We start from the raw sequence: 22747 nt of genomic DNA on the forward strand, positions 1-22747 counted from the left end.
TGCTATCAGTGGACGTCTTGGTAACTGATTTACGTCCCTCGAAGTAACAAGGTGCCTGGGGTGGTTACTGCTAATAAGTTAAGAGTGAAAAGCGTAGTTTAAGTAGATTTCGCCATACAGTATACTTAAAATGATCAATCATCTCTGATAATGGGTGAAAGTCTGTAAGGAATTCGACAAACGGTGTGAAACGATGGAAAAAAATCAACAATACCTACATTTCATATTTAGGTAACAACAAATATTAATGCTTAGTTTGCTCAGCATGGTTTGAGATATTATTTAAAAAATAATACTTTCTTTTATTAAAAACAAATTCCTCAATATAAAAGAGGAGGTCTAGTGAAGTTAATTTGTTTTTAATTGTTTACATTTGTTTTGGTTGATTATTATTACTCTTTATTTTGATCACAAAGGTAGCTTACTTTTTTTTATAAATTATGAATACTTAAACTTTTTTTTTATTGCATGAAGCACCAAACTTCAAACTGTCCATACAAAAGCAGAATCTATTTAGGCTATATAATTTTTATTTTCTGAAATATGTTACTGTATGTTTAGTTAAAAGTATATTAAAGTGCTATGAAGTAAGATCTATAATTTCTTATTTAATTTTTTGTTTAATAGACTGCTGAAATGAGCACAGAGATAGATACTGCTGTCAGGAGCTTTCTATCTTTATCCAGTGCTTTCCAACACTGCCAGGTTACAACCTAGTAATGCACAGCTTTCATCTGGAAATGATTATCTCCTAATGGGTCGTTCTTTACATCGAGCAGCCCGCCGATAATATTAGACGATTCTCATCAAGTCCATTGAGGAGTATAAAGATGCCAAGAAAATCTACTTACCACTTTGCCAGTGCGGGATTGTTTTTTTCAACTAGTCTTATCTATTATTTCATACGTTCTATCACTTACATAAACTATAAACTTTTTCTCATCCTTTCTATTCGGTAGTATAAAGAAGTCAAGAAAATCTACATCTACCACTCTACCTGTGGAATTGTTGTTCAAAATGTATTACTAATAATTTTATTTGTTACAGTATTGCAGCAGAAATTAAAACTTTTTTCAGAAAAATGAAATTTTTCTAATTGGATCGGGAAAAGAGAAATTTTATTGTTGAAAGTAGTTTTATTTGTTTGAAAAATTCAACGTCAAACGTGAATTGTGATTAATTTTTTGAATCAAATTGAACTATTTTTAGTCGAGTTAAACATTTTTTAATTTATTTTTATGAAAAAAAGTTAGAAGAGAATGGAATTTGAAATTACAATGATAAGAATGAAAGATTTAAATGTGATGTATTTTACAATCAAATAATAATAATGTTAATCATATGCATTTTTCTTTTTCTTTTTTTTTCATTTATATATTTCATTTTCATTGATATGTTATATGTATTTCTGTAGCTTTGATAATTAAAATTAAATAATTTTGGACAAAATTGAACTTTTTTAATGGAAATTAAATGAAAAATGGTTTATTTTGATTGTAAAAACCTAAATTTATACTGCCTAAAATTAACTTGACTAGAACAAGTTTAGTACAAAAGTAAAATTGCAACTAGAAGTAATTCAAGTTCAAATTCAAATAATGGCGAAAGCCAATGCAAAAAAAAAAAAAAGCATTGCGGACATAATTGAGGCCCCGTTCCCAGCTGCCTTAGAGTGATGGTGGACCAGCAAGGTGCGCTCTTCCTGCAGAAAGGAACTTGTTCTAAAAGTGGAAGTGACTGGACTATTGTGAAGGAATATTTTTGCAATCAAAAGTTAAGTCACAGTGGCCTAATAGTATTCACCCTAAATGGTGGAAAGAAGTACCTCTTCTTGTTAGCTTTTCAGAGCTTATTTGGTCGTGAACCATATTTCCCTTCGAGACCAATAAACGTTATCTTATCACTGAAACCCTTGATGGAGAACTCATGTCCGGGCAAAGGCATTATTGACCCATCAGACTTCATCGTTTCTGATGAAAACTATGGAAAAACTTTGATGTGAGTTACCTAAGGAAGGTAGCCTAAAAGTTGTGCCCCTTTCATTACAGTAGCTTGTCTAAGAGGTAGCGGAGTCCTGCGAGCTCGTAAGTGTTTGGCTTAGGAGAGCACTCGATAAATCCTGGGAGATAATTCCATGGACAGGAGAAAAAAGCTGGTACAATAAGTGTTCAGGTAGATGTTCTGAGAAGATCCGATCTGCTACTAGAGATAATATACAAAAGTGAACTGGAAAAAGATTGACACTAAGGTATAAACTAAAGATAGATGATTGTTCAGTCAATTAATGTTCATTTATTTATGTACAAATGGGTTTATACCATCTTACAATTTAAACAAAAAAAATAATATTCAACAACTATAAACCAAAAACAGGTGACTAGTAATGACTAAATTATTACAAAATATAGATTAATCTTTAGAGTGGTAGCTGGGTCTCTAGGTTAACAAGTTGGTAAAAAGAAAGGTTAACTTTAGAATCGTTCTTGGATAACCAATGTTATGAGTTCGACTAAAAGGGAGTATGGTGATTTTTCCTGGATCCTGAAACGATTTTGAAATATCTACCAAATTTTTTTTTTTTTTTTTTCTTTCTTTCTTGGCATCGGTAGCACCATACAGCCAGCATATCATTTATTTGTACATAAATAACAGAATTTTTTTTTTTTTTTTTGTATTGTATAAATATTGTAATATGATAACTATTTATAGTATATAAAATGAGGCCAAGCGCCTCACACTTTGGGGACATGATGGGAGACACCAGCCATTGCTGGAACTCTTGAGAAATGAAGGCCAAACTTAATCTCGAACGGAGTCTACGCCGTTTCAAGAGCCGAGGTGGGTTGTCGGGGCGGATTTTGGAAAAGAGGGTTTGAGGAACCGGATCAGGCTGACTGGATAGATTAGTCAGGGAAATAAGGCATCGAGAGCGTATTAGTTCAGAAATAAACGATATGTTTATAGAGTGTATCATTTGAACCTAGAAAGGAGCACTGACGATTCATCTGAGGACCTTGAATTGGTAGGAATGCATTTTCTGGATGTTAAAGGGTTTGGCCAACAGTTCCGCTCCGTATATCCATCTGGGTCTTAAAAGATGTGTAGGAGTGCCACTGTGGAATTCGGTTTAAGTAGTGTTCTTTAAGTCTTTATCTCCTATTTAAATTTTATCTTTTAATTCGAGTTTGAAGTTAGTCTGCTGTCCAAGAATAACTCCAGACAGGAGTTGGTTAGATGTGATTTTAAAATATAAGGTATAAACATAAAAGGTATAAAAAATTGTTGAAAGTAATGAAAACAATATAAAACTCTTAAGTGAGAAACCTAGTTGAATAAATAATTAATTGTAAACAAAATTATGTGATACAATAGTATTTAAAATAATCTTTCATAATGAAAACTTAATAAATAATTTTTAGTCCTACTAGTGAAATACTAGGACAATATCACATTCTATTTCATTCAATGATTTTCACTAAAGTGGGATAGTAAACTAAATATTTAAAGCATTATTTTAATTATATATAATATTTATATATATAATGAAACTACATTACTTAACACAATCAGCAATGTAGCTAGCTAATTTAAATTTATTTTTCTCCGATTTAATTAATAACAAACAAATTTGTGGAAGTTCGTCTGTGTTCAAATCTTACGGAAATAATAGTATTTTCCCATTTGTCTAAGACTTATTACAAAATTAAGTAAATTAAGAATATTATAAATAAATAAACACAGTTGAAGTGTAGATGAGCACCTTCATTGTACCAAGAATCACATTGGTTACTATTTGTGCACATATTTAAAATTTCTTCTCTAGTGCCAACTTGAAATAATAGTGCCATTCCTAATTCCATATGATTTGTTACATGACAGTGAAATATCCAAAATCCTAAAAATTATGAAGGGAAATTAAAATCAAGATTGCATCTAGTTCTTAGATATCAAAGATGGCATTCAGATAAATCGAATTACTACATACCAACATTATCAGCAACAAATCTTAATACAATAAACCCATTATTCGGAACTGATACTGTATCTTTAGATGGTGCATTTTCCAATTTCTTAGGAATTAAACCATTTTCATTTCTATATTTAATATCTGCTAGTGTCAAATTAGTACCAATTGCTCCTTCACTCACCACATGAAATTGGTATCCATGCATGTGTATTGGATGATCTTGATCTCGGTTTTTACCTTGAAATTATTTTTCCATTTATTATACAAATTACATTAAAATTAAGCCCTGATTATTCAAAAAATGTTTAAAAAATGGTTTAACTAAATTGTTTAAACAGTATCAACTTTTTAATTCCAGAATTCATTATTTATAATAAAATTAATGTATTTCTGGAACTAAGGAACGAATGGAAAGGTAGGGATCTGGAAATCCTACATACAATAATTTTGGAATTTGCGATAATTTTTTTTTTTTTTTTTTTTTTGGCGCATCAACAGCTGAGGTCATTAGCGCCCGGAGCTTTTTCCAGTGCACTGCCGGCCTCCGGACAGTGTTCTCTCGTTACAGACAACACTGTCCATCACCGGACAGTGAGCTGTAAGAAGCTCCTAGGAAGAGAAAATCTAAGGGTCAGCTGCTGGATTCGATAATTATTTAAATTCTTGCCTTATTTTTTATTTATTTATTTTTTTTAAATACAATTAGCAAACTGAAGTCAATAACCCAAATCCAAACGATGAAACGATTCGATCAGTCAAGTTTTAATCACTACTTCAAGAAAAAGGAAAGAGTATTCTGCATTTGATGAGATATTAAGGACTTTAAGACTAAGAACGTTTATCGAACAATGGTCACTGCAAGATACTTTTCAGACTAATCATGAAGATACAATTGGACATACCCTAGAACGAAATAAATAATAACGGTTATAGTAACGAAACGGTAAATAGTAACGATTAGCGGACTGAACCAATTTTTTTTAAGTTTGCAGCGATTTTCTTTTTATTTTTATTTTTTTTAATAGTGCCTTTCAAGTCATTCAGTATAATACTAAAGTAGACTGCTTTTTAGTACAAATAAATTTCACTTACTTGTATCAAACAGTACCAGTTCAACAAGGGAACCTGTTGGGATTTTTTTTATGTAAGTACAACCACAGAATTTGTCACCGCAGCTATCAGTAGTATTATGGTCAGCGTCACACAACCGTACTTCATCCATTTTCAATTGATTTCTCAAAAAAGATTGATTGGGAAAAAGAAAACTAATGTTATTAAATTGATGCCATGGTCCGGGATAACGTAGTTCATCTAGAACAAAATAACGAATTAATTTCATATACAAAGCATTTTAGTTTATAATGAAATTGTATTATTAAATCAATTTCTTACAAATTGGTTTGGTATTAATTTCAATATAAAATGTTACATTCGGTGTTGAATTATAGCGATTGACTTCTATTTCTGTACTGTTTAGATCTTTAAAAAATATTAATTTATTTTTTGAATAATCTTGAGTTAACGTTTCAGCAGGATTTAATAGCTGAAATCACAAAAAAAAATATTTACATATACAGAATTTTGGTTGATTTTTTTAAAATGAATTTTATAAAACGATTGCTTGTTTGAACTACATACAACTCCAGTTCTCTTCCCTTGTTCATAAGACAGTGCTTCCACTTCAAAAGTTTTTCTATTTTCATAACAAACAAGTGCACCTTGATGTAGCTTATTTTTCTTTTCACCACAGTCGCCCAATGCTCTTATTCTCATCCAATAACATTTTTCAGGTTGGTCACCAGTCAACACAAAATCAAAACGTTCCCCAGAACTTATCATGAGGCTGTCGACTGCAAATTTAATAGGATACTAAATATTCGTAAGAAATCCGAATAATCAATTTTTTGTTTTTGTTTCAAATTAGCTTAACAAACCTTCAACCGGTTGAAATTGACTGGTATCACTTGCAAATACTTTCATTTTGTGATTATCCACAGAAATTTGTAACGGACAATATATGGCACTGTTATATACTAATCTGAATCTATAACGCTTAGCCTGAAGTAGTGAAAGAAAAATTTTATTTTTTTAAATAAACTGTCATTAAGAATGATTACAATTTTTCAGGAAACAATTCGACTTCCTTTGCAATTACCTTTGTAATGAAAAATGTTTCCTGAGGTGTATAGGCAATATATCCATCTGCTGATTCATGTTTCTTCAAAGCTGCTTTGCCATTTATTAAAAACCCGTAGCCATAAATACTTTCATTCTGATGCAAAACTGTTTGCAATTCATCTCCTGTAGGCTAAAGGTTTTTGAATGAATAAATGTAAGTTTCTATTCAAAATTATTTTCGTAAAAAAGTTTTTTTGGAAGAATATTTTGATTTCAGGAAGGAGGAAAAATGTAAATACTTTTCATTTTTTCTTATTGTCCCTATAAGTATTCTTTCTTCAACTCAATTTTCATTTCTAAGAAAAAAAATAGAAAACTGAAACAAAGTTAAAAACTAATTTTATGCAAATTACAAATATAATAATGAATTTCTACATTATTCAAGCTTTCCCAGGCGCTCAGTGCAACGAAAGTACACCTAATTATCTACAAAGCTGTAAAAAAAAAGAAATTCGTGATCTACGGAGAATGTTATAGAAACCATGGTTCTCAGCCAGTAAGATAGTCAAGGAAGTTTAAAAGTAAAAGAAACTACACTTTCAGGTATCATGGTATATGACTAGGAATTTGGGGAATAGAAAGTGATCCAAATGTATTCTAGCGAATCAGCGAATGTATAAAATGTATGATTTCTAAATGGACATTGGGTTACATATTGTTTGTGTACACCAGGGATGAACAACCTTTTTTTTCTTACAACGGGCCAGTTATAAATTTAATGTTGCACAGGCCGCATAGAAGAGCATAAAATATAATACTCAATAAAAACATTGAATGATAAAGGTAAACAGTACAAAAGTAAAGATGTAATTCAATTTAATTTCAAACAAAATTTATTCTTTAGATTTTTAGGTAAAAATTATTATTATGTAGAAAAAGATTACGTTCTTACATATTTAATGAGAAGTTTAGCATTGATTTTTAGCTACTAATCGTCTGGATTTGGTGTTATATGTTAAAATATGTATAGATATAATAAAAAGTTACAAATTACTATAATTTCACTTATAATTCTTTTTATTTTTTATTGTACTATAATTTTTTTATGGAACTCTTAATGGACCACGGGTTGCTCAACCCTGGTGTACAAGGTTCCACGTGGCGCAGAAACTCTCTAAGAAGACGTTTCTGTCCTTAAACTTTATGTAATTCTAGTGAACTAATACATATTTTCATGTGCTTCAAGATGCCCTCTTGCCTTAATAAATCCCTTCTTTTTTTTCATAATGAGCGTAAAAGATTCGGATTGAAATCCCTAGTGTCTAAAGTAAACCAAGACATGAAATTAGGAGGGAAAAAACCTAAGTAACTTCGATTTGATTAGTTACCGATAGGAAGTCCAAAGACCTGTTTAGTATTCCAAAGCAGAAAAATTTAAATTTCATTTAAGTGAAAAATAAAAAGTGAGGTAATGAAATATTTTGCAATATTATTGCTGCTGATTTTATTGTTACTATTACGAACAAATGACGTAGAGCGAAACTACAAAAGTAGAATTACCTTATCAAACCAATGCCAGATTAGAATTGTATGCTCTGGAAGATCAAAATCATACAATGACTGGATATAATCTGGTTCTTTTCTTCTAACGTTTAGCACTCCAAACAAACCATCTGCTTCTTGAAATCCTAAATTTGCATTTCAAGTCATTGTTAACATATATCGTTACAAGTATATGGTTCTTGAATAAAAAAAAATATAACTTAAGATTATATGTACCTGAATGCCCATGCCATAATTGTGTACCATGAGGTTCGGCTATGAATTCATATCTGAATGAGCCAAGAGGCTGGATTGGGTACTGTGATACAAAAGGTAAACCATCCATAAAAAGTGAACCAGTCTGATGAATTCCATGCCAGTGAATCGATAAGGTTTCTGTTCTTAGTTGGTTTTTAACATTGACAATGATTCTGTCATTTTCACAAACCTTTTTGTTTTTAGGGAGAAAAAAAACAAATAAAATATATGCATACATAATGTTAGAGTATTGTTCATTGTTTATTAAATATACTAAATAATCACTGAAACTGCCAATATTTTTGGCTTTCTGTACATATATTGTATATATATGTATGAAAACAAGCATTGCTACTTATTCAAAAAGTTATTGCAGTATAGATTAGACCGACTATTATTGAAGGTCCAGGTATTTTTTGATTTGCTGCAATGACAGGTCTAATAATTCCTCCCGCAGTTATACATCCTTTTCTTGAACAGTCTTCCACAGAATGTGGGCATTTACCGCAGTCTATTTTGTTCATAGAAGTAGAAGACCTTACTGTCATATTATATTCACAAGTCATTGTAGCACCATCGCATTCTCTGAAGCAGGGATGATTTGTTCCTTCTACAACAACAACAACAACAAACAAAAAAAAGGTTGATTTGAAAAAAATTGACCGAATTATCGGATTGAAGTTTAATCTAAAAATTAAATTACATTTTTTTTAATGCGTCCGGGGATAAAAAAAAAAATTGTCATTCAGCCAATCAAGGAATTTAAAGAAAATTGATATTTATAATAATTGTTGCTTTGAGAAGATAAAAAATATTTATCTTGACGTCTCAAGAAGCTTTTACAGAAAAAAACAGGTGAAGAGCGATTGCAAAATTGATAAGATAAAGACAAATTAAAATTTAATTAAAAGTTCAATTATTTCAACATCTTATCCCTAAAGATCCATCATGTCAAGTGAGTCTAACATTAGAGTTCCTGAAAATGAACTTCTGTGTCAATCTAGCTCGAAAAGTTCTCAATAAGGATTAAATTAAGTAGCGAATGCCAAGATCCTAAAATCTCACTTTCGCCTAAAGGATATGAAGTAAAAAAAAAAATCATTTTCTCTCTACAACTGAATTTACAAGTTCTCTCGCTCCCCTTCAGAAAATAATTCGCTTCCCATTCTTCAGGCAGCACAATTCATTCATGCCGAGAAGGATCCATATATAAGAGAAAGTATAGAAAAAACTTGTATTTAGGTAGATACAAATCGAAATTTAGAAGAATCAGTCGCGCACTAATCTAACAGACTAATTCCTACCTTAGCACTAATCTAACTAATGCTTTTCTTAGCTTATTTTCTTCATTAGGCTGGTTGCATAATGAAAAACCAAAATCGCAAAAGCATTTCTTAACCTATATTTGACTCAAATGTACATATTGTAAATTGCATTTTTTTTTTTTACTTTAAATTTTATGATTGCATGCACATTTTTATAAGATCTGAGGTATTAAATCTTGCTATTAAAAAGGACTGGCCATGATCCAATTTACTCAAGTAAGATAAGAAAAATTAATTTTAATAGTGGTTTGCATAGTATAAAATCGTTTTGAGTACTCAACTTAAATTAAGCTCATGGATCGTAAAATTAAAATTAACATTTGCTCAAGGGCTTGTAAGTTTTTTTAATATGAAAGTGAAACGTTTCAACATTTTTTAAGCGCTAATTGGGCGACATTGAACAACACTTTAAGCAGCATGTACAAGTTAGAACTATTTTAAGAGTAATATAATTTGCACCTACTCTAGTGACAAATTAAGTACAATAAGGAATATTTATTAAACTCTCTTGTAAAACATCCACACCATACAATCTATTAATTGTATAAGTTTTTCATCTCTTTTTTAATCTGAAGAACTAAATTTCAAATATAAAAATAAATGCTCACCTATTTGTGAATCATAATTCGAAGCTTCCTGTAAATAAATATTTATTGTGAATTCGAGTCAATAACGATAAACTAAATCATATTCCTTCATTTATAATTTAAAAACTTACAATATAATTACTATTCACAATTTCCACTATTGAAAACAAAATAGCACATAATTTAATGAAACTACACTTACAAAAAATGAAAGTAAACGCACTCATTTCAAGTCAGGAAAAGAAAGGAAATTATTTTAAAGACTTCTTTAAAATAACATTGATAATTCAAGGTTGAATGATAACAGTAATTACATTTTCTTCAAATATAAAGTAATGACATAAAAAGTATGTTTGACGTAAGGTCATTATAAAAAAGAGATTAGATCAAATAAAAATGTTAGGTAGCTAGATAAAGAGATTTATAATACCTGCTTTAAAATTATACATGTTGTTCCCTCTCACGGATGTAAAATGTACTTTACACTGGAAATGTAGGTTTTGATATCTTCTAATGCATCCCCTATAGTGCGATTTCTTTTAAAGGTGTATGATTAAGAAATCATAAACAAATAAATACTAATGAATTTGAGGGGCGGTTATTGGTGTAGAGATCACGAACGCGGATTTTTAGTGGAAGATCCCCAGTTCAAATTCTGCAGTAGCTACTTTTTACTTGTTAGAAAAAAGGTCAATAGTAAAGTATGTGCTTCTGCCTCCCCGTCCACGACACCTTAACGGTAGTTGGACGTTAAGCCCCATCTGAAAAAATAGCCGATTACTTAATTTTACTAATGAATTAGTTGGGGTGAGAACAATATATCTTTTTTTTGGCGTTACAACCCACGAATCTTGTTCTCCGCTAACAAGATCTGCCAGTTGTCCTTATCTTGTCAACTTTTTCGCAACTTTGAACTGTTATTAAACAGATTTTCAACAAAATTACTTGACATGAGAACAAATTCAAAAAAGAACATTTCAATGTGATACAATATAGCTTTAAACATATAAAAAGTTGAGAATGTTATACACAATTTTTTCAACTACAGCATTTACTTTTTAGATATATTCATTTTAAATTGGTGTTCGAGATAAAGGTTTTGGATATTTGGGACGCTTATTTGGGTACTTATTAAGAAAATATGAATATTGCTTGGAAATAATATTTTGTACATGTGATACTGTTATAACCTTGCCTATCTTTACTTTTTCGTTTTAGTCCTGACATACGCACGTACTTTTCAGAAATGGTCTCTTCTTACATTGATAAAACCTCGTACAACGAGTTGTACATGATTGAACTGTGCATCTTTAGTCAGAATATCAAACCATATCTTCGTTTCCCTGGGTCATTTTCATTAGTCCGCATTTTCCTCATCGGTAATCGTATCTTGTAATAAATCATCTGAATATATTATTATCTTCAAAGTTGCTTAAAAAAAGGAGTTGTATCTCTCTCGAGAGGTAATATTTAGGAAATTGAAAGTTATTTGGAGTAAAAAAAAAAGTTCAGTCATTCAGTCTACTATATTTTTTTATTTAATTAAAGAAGCGACATCTGAGCATCATTGCCTTTTTAGTGCACTGTCAGTCCTCAGACAATTTTCTCTCGTTAAAGAAAACATTGACCATCACCGAAAGAGGCTTCAAGGATGAGAAAATCTAAGTCAGCCTGAAATCCTAGACATCCTTTGAATAAAAATGTAGAATTCCTTGATTTGCAAGTTCTTCTTCGTCTCATTTCATTCTGACATATTTTGTAAGATTATAGCTAATAGCATTGCAAACATACACTTTTTTATTTTTAAATATTAATTCTGTTTAATATGAATTTGTATTATTTTTTAATGACCGTTAACTATTAATATTTAGGACCAAAAAACAGAGACGAAAAGACGGAGTTCTTTTTAATTTTGACCGAATCCTCGCTATTCCAATCCTAAATACAATTTAATGTTCCCTAGGGTGCGCCCTATTTCTATATTAATCTGTATTAAAGTTTGTACTAATACAAATGTTTAACATCTGTTTAATTTGTTCTAATATCTACACATACGTATTAAATAATACGATATAAGTTATACCTTTCTTGTCACATGATTACTAAACCTTTCTTTTCCAGACTAATTTTGTTTGTTAATTTTTATCGCGGAATATTCATGAGTACTCACAGTTCAGACTCCAGACCAGTACTTTCCTCTGAAAGAACTTCAGATACCCCTGTTAATAGCGAAAAGTCTTCTCTTTCTTCTTTGCCCTCAGTGGAAAGAGGAATAGGGGTAAGTACTTTCTAAAAAAATTCATTGTATTGCTTTTGAAATGCCCGCTTATTTTACTAATAGAGAATATATTGTTGGAAATAAAGTGAATCGTGATTTGTGTTAACTATTAACTTTAAAAAGCTGCAATTGTTACGAAAATAAAATATTAAGTTTTTGGATAATTTGTATATTTTCATTTTATCTTTAAAGTTATGTTTTTTTTTCAAGACTTTTAATCACTTTTGGTTATATTATAAAAAATATTTTGTGTTCCTTCTAATTTGGTAAAATAATAATTTTATTGCTTGAATAAAGTTTTTGTGCAGCTTTTATTCGCATTTGTGTTAACTAAGTTTTCGTCATCTGTGTTGTACGCTGAAGGTTATCTTTGTTTTATAAAATATTAACCTGTTAAACTATTTGCGTTTAGTTCCTATTATTTATTTTATCAAATATTTCTCTTTATCATGGTAAGCAATTCTTTGCATTATAAACATAATTTGTAAAAATACTTTTCTTATTTACACAGATAAATTTTCAATGACAATTTACTTAGTATTTGCTTCTTTTATGGTAAAATTGATTTGAAAATCTTATATTACGTTTTCAGGATGTTTTTCTAATGATAAGGAGGAAAAAACTTAGTATTTTTACCGATGCTACAGATAATACTTCTGTTTTAGAGCTTAAAAGAATAATAGAAGGTAAGTTCGTGCGTTGCTAGTTTCTTTTCATTTTATACACTTTCAGATGGCGATGTATTGATTTAAATTTTTGTATAGGTATTTTAAAAGTACCCCCGGAAAATCAACAGTTATTTAATAAAGATAACCAACTAATGGATGACGATAAAACGTTACAGGATTATGGAATGGTAGCTAGTGTCGCCAAAGCTCAGTGCCCAGCTACTGTAGGCTTAGCAATTAGGTAAATTTAAATAAAATTTAAAACAGATAAGTACTTCATCAATTAAACTAACCTAAGTGTGAGGGGTGTACTTCATATGTATAAAATAAATAGGAATGATTAACGGGCTTTTTTTAAAATGTAGTGAATATTTCCAAAATTAAATATTACACCAATCTACCAGAACAACATTGCAAAATACATCTATTAATACCTAATCTTCATCTTGTGTTTAGTGCGATGTTGTTTTTAATAAAAATAAGGAGTTCAAATTTTAAGAAAACTTTCGTATTAATTAAACCGAAAAATAATTATCGTTTTCTTAGATTCAAAAATTCCTCATATAAGATTATTCAATTAACTGAAATGTTTAAATGGAGAAGCAGAATTTTTGTCCGATTTTTTTACTTTTTGACCTATTAGATATTGCATTGCGGCGGGTTCAATAATTTATCAAAGTAAACGAAACAAAATTTACGAGACCAATCACAATAATTTTCAATTCCATCCCTGAGTTTCAAATTATTCAAGCAGCTAAAGTTACAATCGTATAAAAGTTCAGAAGCTAGTAGTTCATTTTATTCAAATCCAAAAGATTTAAGGTTCATCAACATCTGAGGTCATTGGCGCCTTTTCCATTTCGCTGTCAGCCACAGGACAGAGTTCTCTCGTTATAAAAAAAAATTACTGCACATCACCGGACACTCAGCTGCAAATAGCTCACCTCAATGTATAACCCCAAAAATTCCTCTTTTTCCTTTGTGGTAATTCACGTAAGTAGATAATAACTTCGATTTTTGTCTTGCCTGTCGATTCTCAAATATCGCTACATTAATACTTAGTAAAAGCAGCAGTTTGTAAATTGAAATGCTTTGTTCAGAGATGGTTTAAAAAAGAGATCATTAAGGAAATGATTCCGCAATGAATTTGAGTGCTGGTTTTATTTCAATCCCATTTACTAGCCGGATGAATTTTATTTCCAATTCAATAACGAAATAGTTCAGTAAATAAAGTTTATATAGTAGGAAGTGCTAAATGATTTTGTTTCGTGTTTTCGTTGTACAATGCGATCTTTAAAATCTATTGTGCTAAGCAAATATCCAAATATCGGAGAAATCCCAGAGACTGAGAGGGTTCAAGGCAGAGTATGTCCTTCTCCAGCACCTATAGTTTCCAGCAATCTTGTTTTGCTAAAATTAGTATCATTATCACTTAGGAAGTGTATTGGAGTTTCTTCATCTGGAAGGGCCATCACGTTCCACTGCCGAGGCTCGCCTCAGATCTGTTACGTTTATAATTACCCAGGCAGATTTTTACTTATCTCAGACCAGGTAACCTGGCTAAGTATATCTTTGTTGACCTCTTCATCTCCTCACGAAGAAAACAATCGCCTACTCCATAAAAAAGAATGCCAGTCAAAAGGGAGACGAGACCATCTCATTCCTGTACGTGCCAGCATGCGAAGTACATAAATATTACTGATACAATAAATTTTCTTTTTGAACCAATTGAATAAATGCTACTAAGGAATGTTTTGTAACCACACTTCTGCTTCTCCAAACTCATCTTTCAAACATTTATCGCCCGTTAAAGACTGTTGAACACCACGCTCATGCGACAGTTCTAAGTACATATAGAGAAAGAGGTTTGACAGTTTGTAGAAATTTTTCAAGTGTTCGGTATATTCCGATTTAATTCTAAAACTCCAGTTAACACTAAAAAAAAAATTAGAATCTAATTCTAATTGGTTAATTCATGTATTAATTGTATCGTATAGGATGGAAAATGGAGAATTTGAGAAGTTAGATATAGCTCCGTTATCATCTCCGCCAGACCTTCCTTATGTAATGAAATCACAAGAGACTAATGGACAAGAGCAAACCTCCTGAAGTATTCATCCAGAAAACTTCTCTTTCAGCTATCGTGGTCAAGCGCCTTCATAATGTTTAAATAATTATATAATTACATAATTTTTCTTGGTTTTATATCAACGTTTGTACTCGCATTTTAGTTTTGTCATTTCCACCATCTAATTTGCTCTACAATATTTTTTATATCATATATTTAATTTTAATTTTTGTTTCGCTTCTGGATGAAGAAAATCTAGCAATAATGATAATAATTATATATCAACCTTCTAAACAATTGCAACCAAAAATATTTTTACTTTCTTTACAATCAATATTTCCTTCTTAAAAAAGAAAAAAAAAATTGTTTTTGAATAAATTGTGAGATAGTCAACTGAAACTTTTTACAGATATATGTAACGATAAATTTCTATTTATATGTACAAAATTTAGAAGTATTTATTTATATTTTGACTAGCTTCGGAACTATTTTATGGAGTCATTTTTTAAGTTTTTGTGTAGCCTATACTGAAAATAGTAGTATGCTCAACTTATACTAAAAAATAATGTTGGAATATTTTTTTCTAAAAATAGCAAAAAAAATTAATTAAAAAAAATCACACACTTTATTCATAATTCTATTTTAAATTGTGATCTCCATGATGTAAGAATAAACATATTGCTGCTAATTTGATATTATAAGTTCAATTGTGAAAATGAGTTTGATATTATAGATTTCAATTAACAAATTATAAAATTCATTTATCATTATTATTTTTTAATGCAAACCGCAAATTATAATTTCATTTCTCAACTTATAAACGTTTCTGTTCTTGATGTTATGTTGATTGTAAAATTTTGGTTTTGGGATTCCTTCATGTCATAAAATGAGGATTAGCTGCTCGGAATTTTTTTCTGTTTTAATTAGTTAATTTTGATTTATGCTTTTTAAATTTTAGATTTAACAAAATCTATAAATTTGAAAAACAAACATTTACAAAATGGTATTTTTGAGAAAACAAACTTCGAAAACCTGGCGCGAAGTTTATTCACTGGTTGGTTTTCTTATCTTTTAGAGATACGTACATGCGTTTAAGTGCATGTGCACGCACATCCATTCTGTTTACACGAATATCTCAATACTATCCGGTTTCACTACTGGTAGTAGTTCTGATTATAACTGCAATGAAAAAAAAGTTGGTAATGTTGGGTTTCAGATAACTTGAAATTCAAATTAGGTAGGCAGTGAGAATTTGACTGCAATTTCATCAGATTTTGATGTAATCTGTCAAATAATCAGAAATAATTATAAACAAAAAAAGAGGATTCAAACATGGAAAGGAGTGATTCATTAAGCTTAAGATTAGGTATCGCAGTATGGTCAACGCTCACAGCGAGTTTCAACACAACTAATGCATACATTTAAAAATAATAACTTAGCCTAACAATCTCAATTTTTGTTTCCAAAGAATACAGAGCAAACATTTAAGCTTTTCAAGTCTAGAATCCACATCAAATTTATGGGCTACCCTCAACTCAAAAATCTGTCATAATTTATTTATGCCCTCCTTTAAATTATGTTTCAGGATAGTTGTATTCAATTTTACAAACAAAAATTATTATAATAAATAGAAATATTTTTGTGTGTGAAATTACGATTGTTTACAACAAATAAAACTGAATAATAAGGAAAATAAATAAGAGAAAGGAAAGTAAAGCGGTACTGTTCCTGTTTGTCAGTTAAAAATCCATCTGTGACGATTTGCTCTTAACATCTAAATAACTTAATATAATTTAAGCCTTAAAACGATTATTCGGAATGCTTAAGAAAGCATTTATACTTAATACTTAAGTATTAGAACACTTAAGCCAAATTGAAAAGTACAGATACTTCCTGGACTTGAATTGAACAAAAAAAATATCGGTATAGTATGGACAAAAATATTAATAAATATAACTGAATTAGTAAAGGAAGTAATAAAATAAGAATCTACGTTCTAACTTGAAGTACATTATTAAAACGACCAAAATAAAGTTACGGGTTATTTGCCCAGTATTTAAATGTTACCAAAAGGCTCTTAGGCCGTTGATATAAATAAATGAATTAGAAAGTGTATCTACTGAGCAAAACATCTCTCGTTCTTATATGAGCTAAAATAGTTTGTGCTGTAGAGATTTCTAAAGCACACAAAAAGTTGAAAATACAAAACCCTACTATAGTTTTTTTTCTTTGCAAATAAAACAAAAATTAAGCAGTAATTATTAAACGTATTAGAAGAAATACTAGTAAAGTTGTATGTTTTTTCAAGTTTTCTGTTTATGACTATAAATTGATGGCCAAGTAAAAGAAAAACTTAATATCGACATAGAAAACCGCCTGCCGGAGTTTGGTAATTCCAAAATACAATTTAAATTTTTGAGGTACAGTTGTTTTCGTCAATTAGTAATTAACATAAAATAACTTTAGTTTACTGATCGTAGCACAAAAATTAAATAAAAATTAGCTTTAATAATTCAATAATCATTTCTATAATTCCACTATCAACTGCAGAGTTAACTTTAAAAAAAAAAAAAATCTAGTTAGAACAGTAGAGAGTGACAAGAAGTAATTTAAGGAGAACAGAGACAAGCGGAACGCCGAAAAGATGGGGACACATTGCACCCAAAAGAAGAAGGGGTCTTCTTTTATATTGCGATAGTAGAGAGACATAACAAGAAGAGCATTCTTCAAGATTCTCGTGATCAAAATTTAGCAACTCTACTCTAATCTTCAGGACACATTGGCAACAAATACATCCTGGGCGCATTCTTTACTCAAATCACTGATATAGTGTAGCAACTTAAATCTGTCATTAATATTTTTTTATCTGCGGAACTCCTGAATACCTTTCATGTACCCATTAAACTATTTTTCATTATTAAAGGAAATTGAAATTAGAAGGAATTTTAGTTTATAATTTATGGATTTTCAATTAATGTAGCTGATAAAAACTATGAATACTAGAGAATTTGAAAAAGAAGTATCTTTTTATAAAGCAAAAATATTTACCTACTTTTTAGATAGAGAGTGAATTGTTGGGAAACATTCTACTTCAGAATTTTACAAGAAATAATTTGTTGCAATGATTAAATTGAAAGGTACAGACTAGCATGGGTATAAAAGTTTAATTAAGTGGGGGCAATTAATTCTTGAAGTACTAATGCATAAAAGTATGTGGAAGATATTTTGAAAACTTTGTGGAATAGTTGGAAACTTTAGAATTTCATATTTTATAACAGGGCAACGATCTGAAGCCTTCCGCATTGGTTGTGTAGGAATAATTGCTTTATAATTACTAAAATTAATACTGACACCAACCGATCTTCTGAATTTAAAAGATCAATTGAAACCGGGAAACTTAGAAAACGCGATCAAAGGAAGGGGAGGTAACTGATAAGCCTTAAAAAAAGAGGGTTCATTCTTTACAGTTCAAATAGCGCAATTTGTGAAGTAGTAGTTTAACAAAGGAGGTAATAATTACTCAATTTTAAATAACTTTTTTTTTGAAAGGTGTACTAATTACATCTCTTGTTGCTTGAAGAAATTAATGTATTGATCTTTCAATTCCTTTCCTCCTGGTACATAATGTCCTCCTGGATGGCGAATAAGAAGAGGATTCTCAAAATACGTCATCAATTCTTCGCTTCGCTCTGGAAAATAGATATACAATTCAGTTATCTAACTAATTTAAGTTCAAAGATGGATTCAGAGATTATTTTACCTTTTACGATAACATTGTCAGTATCACCAATGATGTGAAGTGAGGGAAGATTAACTTTCAGATCGTAATATTTTAAATGTGGCTTGCATAGGGATTTAAAGCCAGCGACTAGAATAACAAACTTAAAATCAGCTGCGAATTCTGAAAAAAATAAAATAAATACCTTTTTTTTTATTACTTTCGCCTTCATATGGTGCAACATCAGGTTTCATCAGAGAAAACAATTCCTCTTTCTAAAAGAGAAAACTCAAGAAATTTTCGGAACTGAATTAGAAAAGCCACCGAGAACTGCGAGTGAGGACGAGATGATTCCCCCACCAAAGATATTTATTTCTTTCACTTGAAAAAAATTTATTTTAAAACTTCATTATTCAATTTGGAACCAAGTGAATGTGCAGATCTAGAAGTTTACTACGAGTCGAAAGACCCGCTTCAAAGTGCTGCTTGTTGTTTTCAAAAGAGTGAATATTGAAAACTATAAGGATAGACTAAGTACCCTGTATTTCCAGCAGTTAAGAGGTGAAGAGCCTAAATATGTGCTTGATTGGTGTAAGGTTCTAGGATTACTCGAAAGGTAAATTTTCGGTTGTGTGAAGTCATGATTTTTGCTGTTTAATTTTAATGATTTAATTAAAGCGATATCTCAAATAATTGAAGCGGCCCGGTCTATTAAAAAAGCTGCATTTTTAGCCTAATATACAAAAATCAAAAGATTTCAGTTAATTATTTTTTTAAACATACCGTTTTTTTCGAGCAATAAGGCCAATATCCCAGCAAATGCTGCTCCTTGTGAAAAACCCAACAGACCATCAAAAGGTCCACTTTCGTTTATAAAGTTTTGAACGGTGTTTACACTCTCACTGAAGCCATCATCTATCTCACTCGGTACTTTAGAAATGTAAACCTGATTCTCTCCAGTGAACCACCAACTTTTCTCCTCTAATTACATATTTTAAATATATTGTGTATGTGCATATGTACATTGAATACAAACAATTTTTTGCTATCGATAAACAGTTACCTACTAGTTTATCATTGCTAGCTTGTAATGTATGTGGTGCATCCATAAAAACAAAGTCAGCGTGAGATTTCAACATTTTTTTTAAAAATCCCAATTTCTGTTTAAATGTTTCTTTACTTTGACGAAATCCATGGAGGCAGAGAATCTGCAAGATTATGAAATAAATTTGTTTACAAATTTGTATTACTGTATTAATTGTTACTTTTTCGGTACTAACTTTGAGCTTTCGCTTTTCCATTACAAAAAAAAAGCCTGCCTTTTACTTTGCTCAGCACTCTGTAAAAATTAAACAGAAATTTGTATTAAAAATAAAAAAAATTGTTGCATAAGAAAGGGTATGATTCTGATTGAGTATCTTTATCAATTACATTGTTACACTCTTGTTAAGAAACTCTGAATAGAACTGCCTCATATACACTAGTAAAACAAATTCATATTACAGTACAAATTTTTAATAGAACTGTCGTTACTTCAGTGACTTCACCTTATTTCGTGACTGAGAGTGAGCTCACACCTAAGCTTAAGGCATGTGAAGGAAGGTTACTAAATTGTTCTTAACCAACGCTGCGGCATGTATAAAAGCCGTTCCCCCAGACACCAACCGTGATTCTGTTTACTGTACGCCGTTGGTGGAAGTAATCCCGCCTTTTTCATTCTTCTTTAATGATTTAATTCTACAAAAGTGGCTAACTGTGCGAAATGTATTCTAACATAGTGCTGTGATTAGTGCGTTTAGGAATGATGAATTTATAATTTCAAAAACAATGGTAGTGAAAAAGATAAGAGAATTGTGTATGAAAAGGATAGCTGGTGCAGTTGTTTGCAATGTATTCCTCCAGGCTGTCTTCATAAATGTGTATCTTTTCCTCATTAATATAGATATATTCCATCCACTAACGTGGTTTCAGCAATGGCTTTCATGCATTTTTTCGTTTTCTACGTGGTTATATTTTATACCTTTATCCTTGGTAATTATTGCACAAGGAATTGTTTGCAGCAGAGATTATATTAATTTGCAACCATTTTGTAGAACGAGATTTTCATTTTTTATTCAAATGTTCTCATTTCATAGTCAGAGAGTGGCTTTTCTACATGTATTCATTGGTTTTCTTGTTCCGTGGATTTACCTATCTCTTGCCACTGAACCTACTTACAATAGATTTGTGTACAGTTGCTCCAATGGATTCATTGAGTTAGATTGTTTTTCCGAAGAAAGAATGTATTTAATACTTTCATGTGTAATGGTAAATGTATATTATTTATTAGACAACTATTTTCTTGGTTCGAGACACTTAACTTTTCCGATAATTCAATTACCAAAATTAGTTCAAATTAAATCGCAGTTTCTAGTGATGATCAAAGAAGCAATACCATATACGTTGGTACCTAATTCAGTGTATCTGATATTATATTACTTTTTTGGAGCCAGTTTGAGGGGTTTTATAACCAGTACATTCTCTTTATATTACAATAACTTAATACCTATAGATACTTTCTACGGTCTCTTTTCTTTTAAAAGACTCTTTTACTTACACTTTTTAACTACGGTAACTGTGGCTTCCATGAAACTTATGGAAATGCTTTTTAAAGTCCATTTAACAGAACGCCAAGTATTTCCTATTTTCCAGTCACCAATAGAAGATAATAATGAGATCGTTCTGAAAGAAGCACTTCAATGTAACAATTACCCAATATTACAACATTTGGCTTTCTTAGATCTTGTAAAATTGGCGGAAAATAGTCCCCAGAGAAGAGCTGAAATTTATAAGTTAAGTATACCGGGCGGTCATCCTCACGTCTGGAATGCGCTGAAGAATGAGTGCCTTAAAACAATAGACGAATTTGTTGATGAACTTTCTACACTACTAATACAAGCCAATAAAACAAAAGAACTTTCCGAAAAATTCATTCAGAAATCGAAACTGCCGCATGAGCAACCCAATCAAGAACATCCAATAATCATTAAACAAAATGTTTGTCAGTTTATTTCACATGCTATTTATGATTGGTTCTTACAGAAATCCAAATGGGTTAATAATATGCCAATAATTATTTATTTCTTTGGTGAATTAAAGGAAATGAGAGTTCGGTTTACGCTTCGAAAACTTCTACTAGTAATGTGGTCAGCTCAGAGCCTCTCATTTCTTGCATGTTATTCTTTGACAGAAGATAATTATGGCATAGTGCAGTATGATTTAAATCAGATCATAACGTCTCTTTTAAAATTAAAAAGTGTACTTGATTTACTCGAAAAATATTTTTTTGCAATTTATAAGGTGCCAAAAGGACTGGCAAGCTATCAGAAAAGTGTTGCCTTAAAAAATTCTGTAAAAAGAAGTTTATATAGGTTGGCAAATGCATTCAAACCCTACATTACTGATCTGCAATTATCTAAAGATACTGAGAGTAAAATGATGTCGTTTGTAAATTATAAGGAATAACCATGTTTTTGTTGAATTAACCTTCTTAAAAGTTTGTGAACCAAGAACTTTTGTGTTTGAATATTTGTAAATAAATGTTTGTTTTTACAAATATTTGGATTTTTTTTTTTTTACCTACATTATATTTTGTCTACTCACAGTTTAATGACTTATGAGTTTAATTTCTTAAAATCTAATGAAACAAAAAAATTCTTGAATGATTATAATTGATGATTCTACATTTTTGTGCTGTATTAATTCCACTGCACAATTTTAACTCTAAAATAAATTTTCTATAATTAGCGAAAACCTCACTGTCAATCTCGTCCTTAAATTCACGTTTACTTTATTTTCTTACAGCTAAAAGAGCTTACAACTAAGAGACATTCATCTAATTGTCACTGAGTATTCGTGAGGTGTGTTTTGCCGTGGAAATAAATGAATGGATAGATGGATAAATGAAAGTATAGTAATAGAACCTAGTTATACTGCTCTAGAGTAATTACTGTTGTTAATGTCTCTTATTGTCCTTTTTTCTCTTCTTAAGTTGAGGCTACTGTTCAAAATTTCATAAGTGAGAAATAAATATAGAGAGGATTGAGGTAGGACGGGTCGTTTTCCAGGTCAGATGAAAGGGCCAAATAAGTTCAAATCCAATTATTTTTATTGGAGACATTTGTTTTTAGACATGAATAAATGAAATTATACATATTTTATACAGCTTTAAAGGACTGA

The 22747-nt window shown here is 30.5% G+C and overlaps 4 protein-coding genes and 1 long non-coding RNA gene across 9 annotated transcripts; 3 read left to right on the forward strand and 2 right to left on the reverse strand.

The window, feature by feature from the left end:
- The first annotated feature begins 8 nt into the window (after positions 1-8).
- Positions 9-1233, forward strand: LOC141458622 (uncharacterized). The gene is made up of 2 exons (XR_012461080.1): positions 9-231; positions 628-1233. It is a non-coding gene; the product is annotated as an uncharacterized lncRNA (long non-coding RNA).
- A 1036-nt stretch (positions 1234-2269) lies between these two features.
- LOC141458617 (uncharacterized) lies at positions 2270-12051 on the reverse strand. 3 transcript variants are annotated; one of them, XM_074136866.1, is made up of 12 exons: positions 11968-12051; positions 9819-9846; positions 8278-8495; positions 7865-8075; positions 7646-7773; positions 6123-6275; positions 5902-6025; positions 5606-5817; positions 5360-5510; positions 5060-5278; positions 3986-4204; positions 2270-3895 (listed from the first exon to the last, which is right to left on the reverse strand). In XM_074136866.1, exons 3-12 carry the CDS (start codon positions 8449-8451, stop codon positions 3696-3698), a joined length of 1791 nt encoding a protein of 596 aa, XP_073992967.1. In that variant the 5' UTR covers positions 8452-8495; positions 9819-9846; positions 11968-12051; the 3' UTR covers positions 2270-3695. The 3 variants fall into 3 exon arrangements, with proteins under 3 accessions (XP_073992967.1, XP_073992965.1, XP_073992964.1); XM_074136864.1 differs by lacking the exon at positions 11968-12051 and adding an exon at positions 10000-10100; XM_074136863.1 differs by lacking the exon at positions 11968-12051 and adding an exon at positions 9929-10075.
- Positions 11878-15582, forward strand: EloB (transcription elongation factor elongin B). Of its 2 annotated transcripts, none has more exons than XM_074136871.1 (4): positions 11878-12075; positions 12668-12761; positions 12840-12984; positions 14741-15582. In XM_074136871.1, exons 1-4 carry the CDS (start codon positions 11893-11895, stop codon positions 14850-14852), a joined length of 534 nt encoding a protein of 177 aa, XP_073992972.1. In that variant the 5' UTR covers positions 11878-11892; the 3' UTR covers positions 14853-15582. The 2 variants fall into 2 exon arrangements, with proteins under 2 accessions (XP_073992972.1, XP_073992973.1); XM_074136872.1 differs by lacking the exon at positions 11878-12075 and adding an exon at positions 12373-12527.
- Positions 15583-15604: 22 nt separating this feature from the next.
- Positions 15605-20165, reverse strand: LOC141458620 (esterase AGAP003155). Of its 2 annotated transcripts, none has more exons than XM_074136870.1 (7): positions 20077-20165; positions 19810-19868; positions 19593-19737; positions 19313-19510; positions 18572-18712; positions 18374-18500; positions 15605-15990 (listed from the first exon to the last, which is right to left on the reverse strand). In XM_074136870.1, the coding sequence occupies exons 2-7, from the start codon at positions 19828-19830 to the stop codon at positions 15966-15968; spliced, it is 657 nt and encodes a 218-aa protein (XP_073992971.1). In that variant the 5' UTR covers positions 19831-19868; positions 20077-20165; the 3' UTR covers positions 15605-15965. The 2 variants fall into 2 exon arrangements, with proteins under 2 accessions (XP_073992971.1, XP_073992970.1); XM_074136869.1 differs by having other exon boundaries at positions 19961-20118.
- A 191-nt stretch (positions 20166-20356) lies between these two features.
- On the forward strand, positions 20357-22126 carry Ndc1 (Nuclear division cycle 1). Its single transcript, XM_074136867.1, has one exon. The coding sequence runs from the start codon at positions 20357-20359 to the stop codon at positions 22031-22033; it is 1677 nt and encodes a 558-aa protein (XP_073992968.1). The 3' UTR covers positions 22034-22126.
- The last annotated feature ends 621 nt before the right edge of the window (positions 22127-22747 follow it).

The sequence above is a fragment of the Rhodnius prolixus genome, unplaced genomic scaffold (assembly GCF_049639745.1).
Source record: "Rhodnius prolixus isolate KJV_2025 unplaced genomic scaffold, Rpr scaffold_5, whole genome shotgun sequence".
In the NCBI taxonomy this organism is placed as follows: Eukaryota; Metazoa; Arthropoda; class Insecta; order Hemiptera; family Reduviidae; genus Rhodnius; species Rhodnius prolixus.

Bases quoted from the DNA above. Each gene is read 5' to 3' on its own strand.
- LOC141458617 (XM_074136863.1), bottom strand. From the start codon at position 10,024: ATGAGTGCGTTTACTTTCATTTTTTGTAAGTGTAGTTTCATTAAATTA. The intron at 9,847-9,928 runs GTAAGTTTTTAA...ATTTATTTACAG, and splicing joins TTGTGAATAGTAATTATATT to GAAGCTTCGAATTATGATTC. The intron at 8,076-8,277 runs GTCGGTCTAATC...AAAAACAAAAAG, and splicing joins TACCTGGACCTTCAATAATA to GTTTGTGAAAATGACAGAAT.
- EloB (XM_074136871.1), top strand. From the start codon at position 11,893: ATGATTACTAAACCTTTCTTTTCCAGACTAATTTTGTTTGTTAATTTT. The intron at 12,762-12,839 runs GTAAGTTCGTGC...ATTTTTGTATAG, and splicing joins GCTTAAAAGAATAATAGAAG to GTATTTTAAAAGTACCCCCG. The intron at 12,985-14,740 runs GTAAATTTAAAT...TGTATCGTATAG, and splicing joins ACTGTAGGCTTAGCAATTAG to GATGGAAAATGGAGAATTTG.
- LOC141458620 (XM_074136870.1), bottom strand. From the start codon at position 19,830: ATGGAAAAGCGAAAGCTCAAA. The intron at 19,738-19,809 runs GTTAGTACCGAA...ATAATCTTGCAG, and splicing joins TGGAAAAGCGAAAGCTCAAA to ATTCTCTGCCTCCATGGATT. The intron at 18,501-18,571 runs GTAAAATAATCT...TCTATTTTCCAG, and splicing joins TGACAATGTTATCGTAAAAG to AGCGAAGCGAAGAATTGATG.
- Ndc1 (XM_074136867.1), top strand. From the start codon at position 20,357: ATGGTAGTGAAAAAGATAAGAGAATTGTGTATGAAAAGGATAGCTGGT.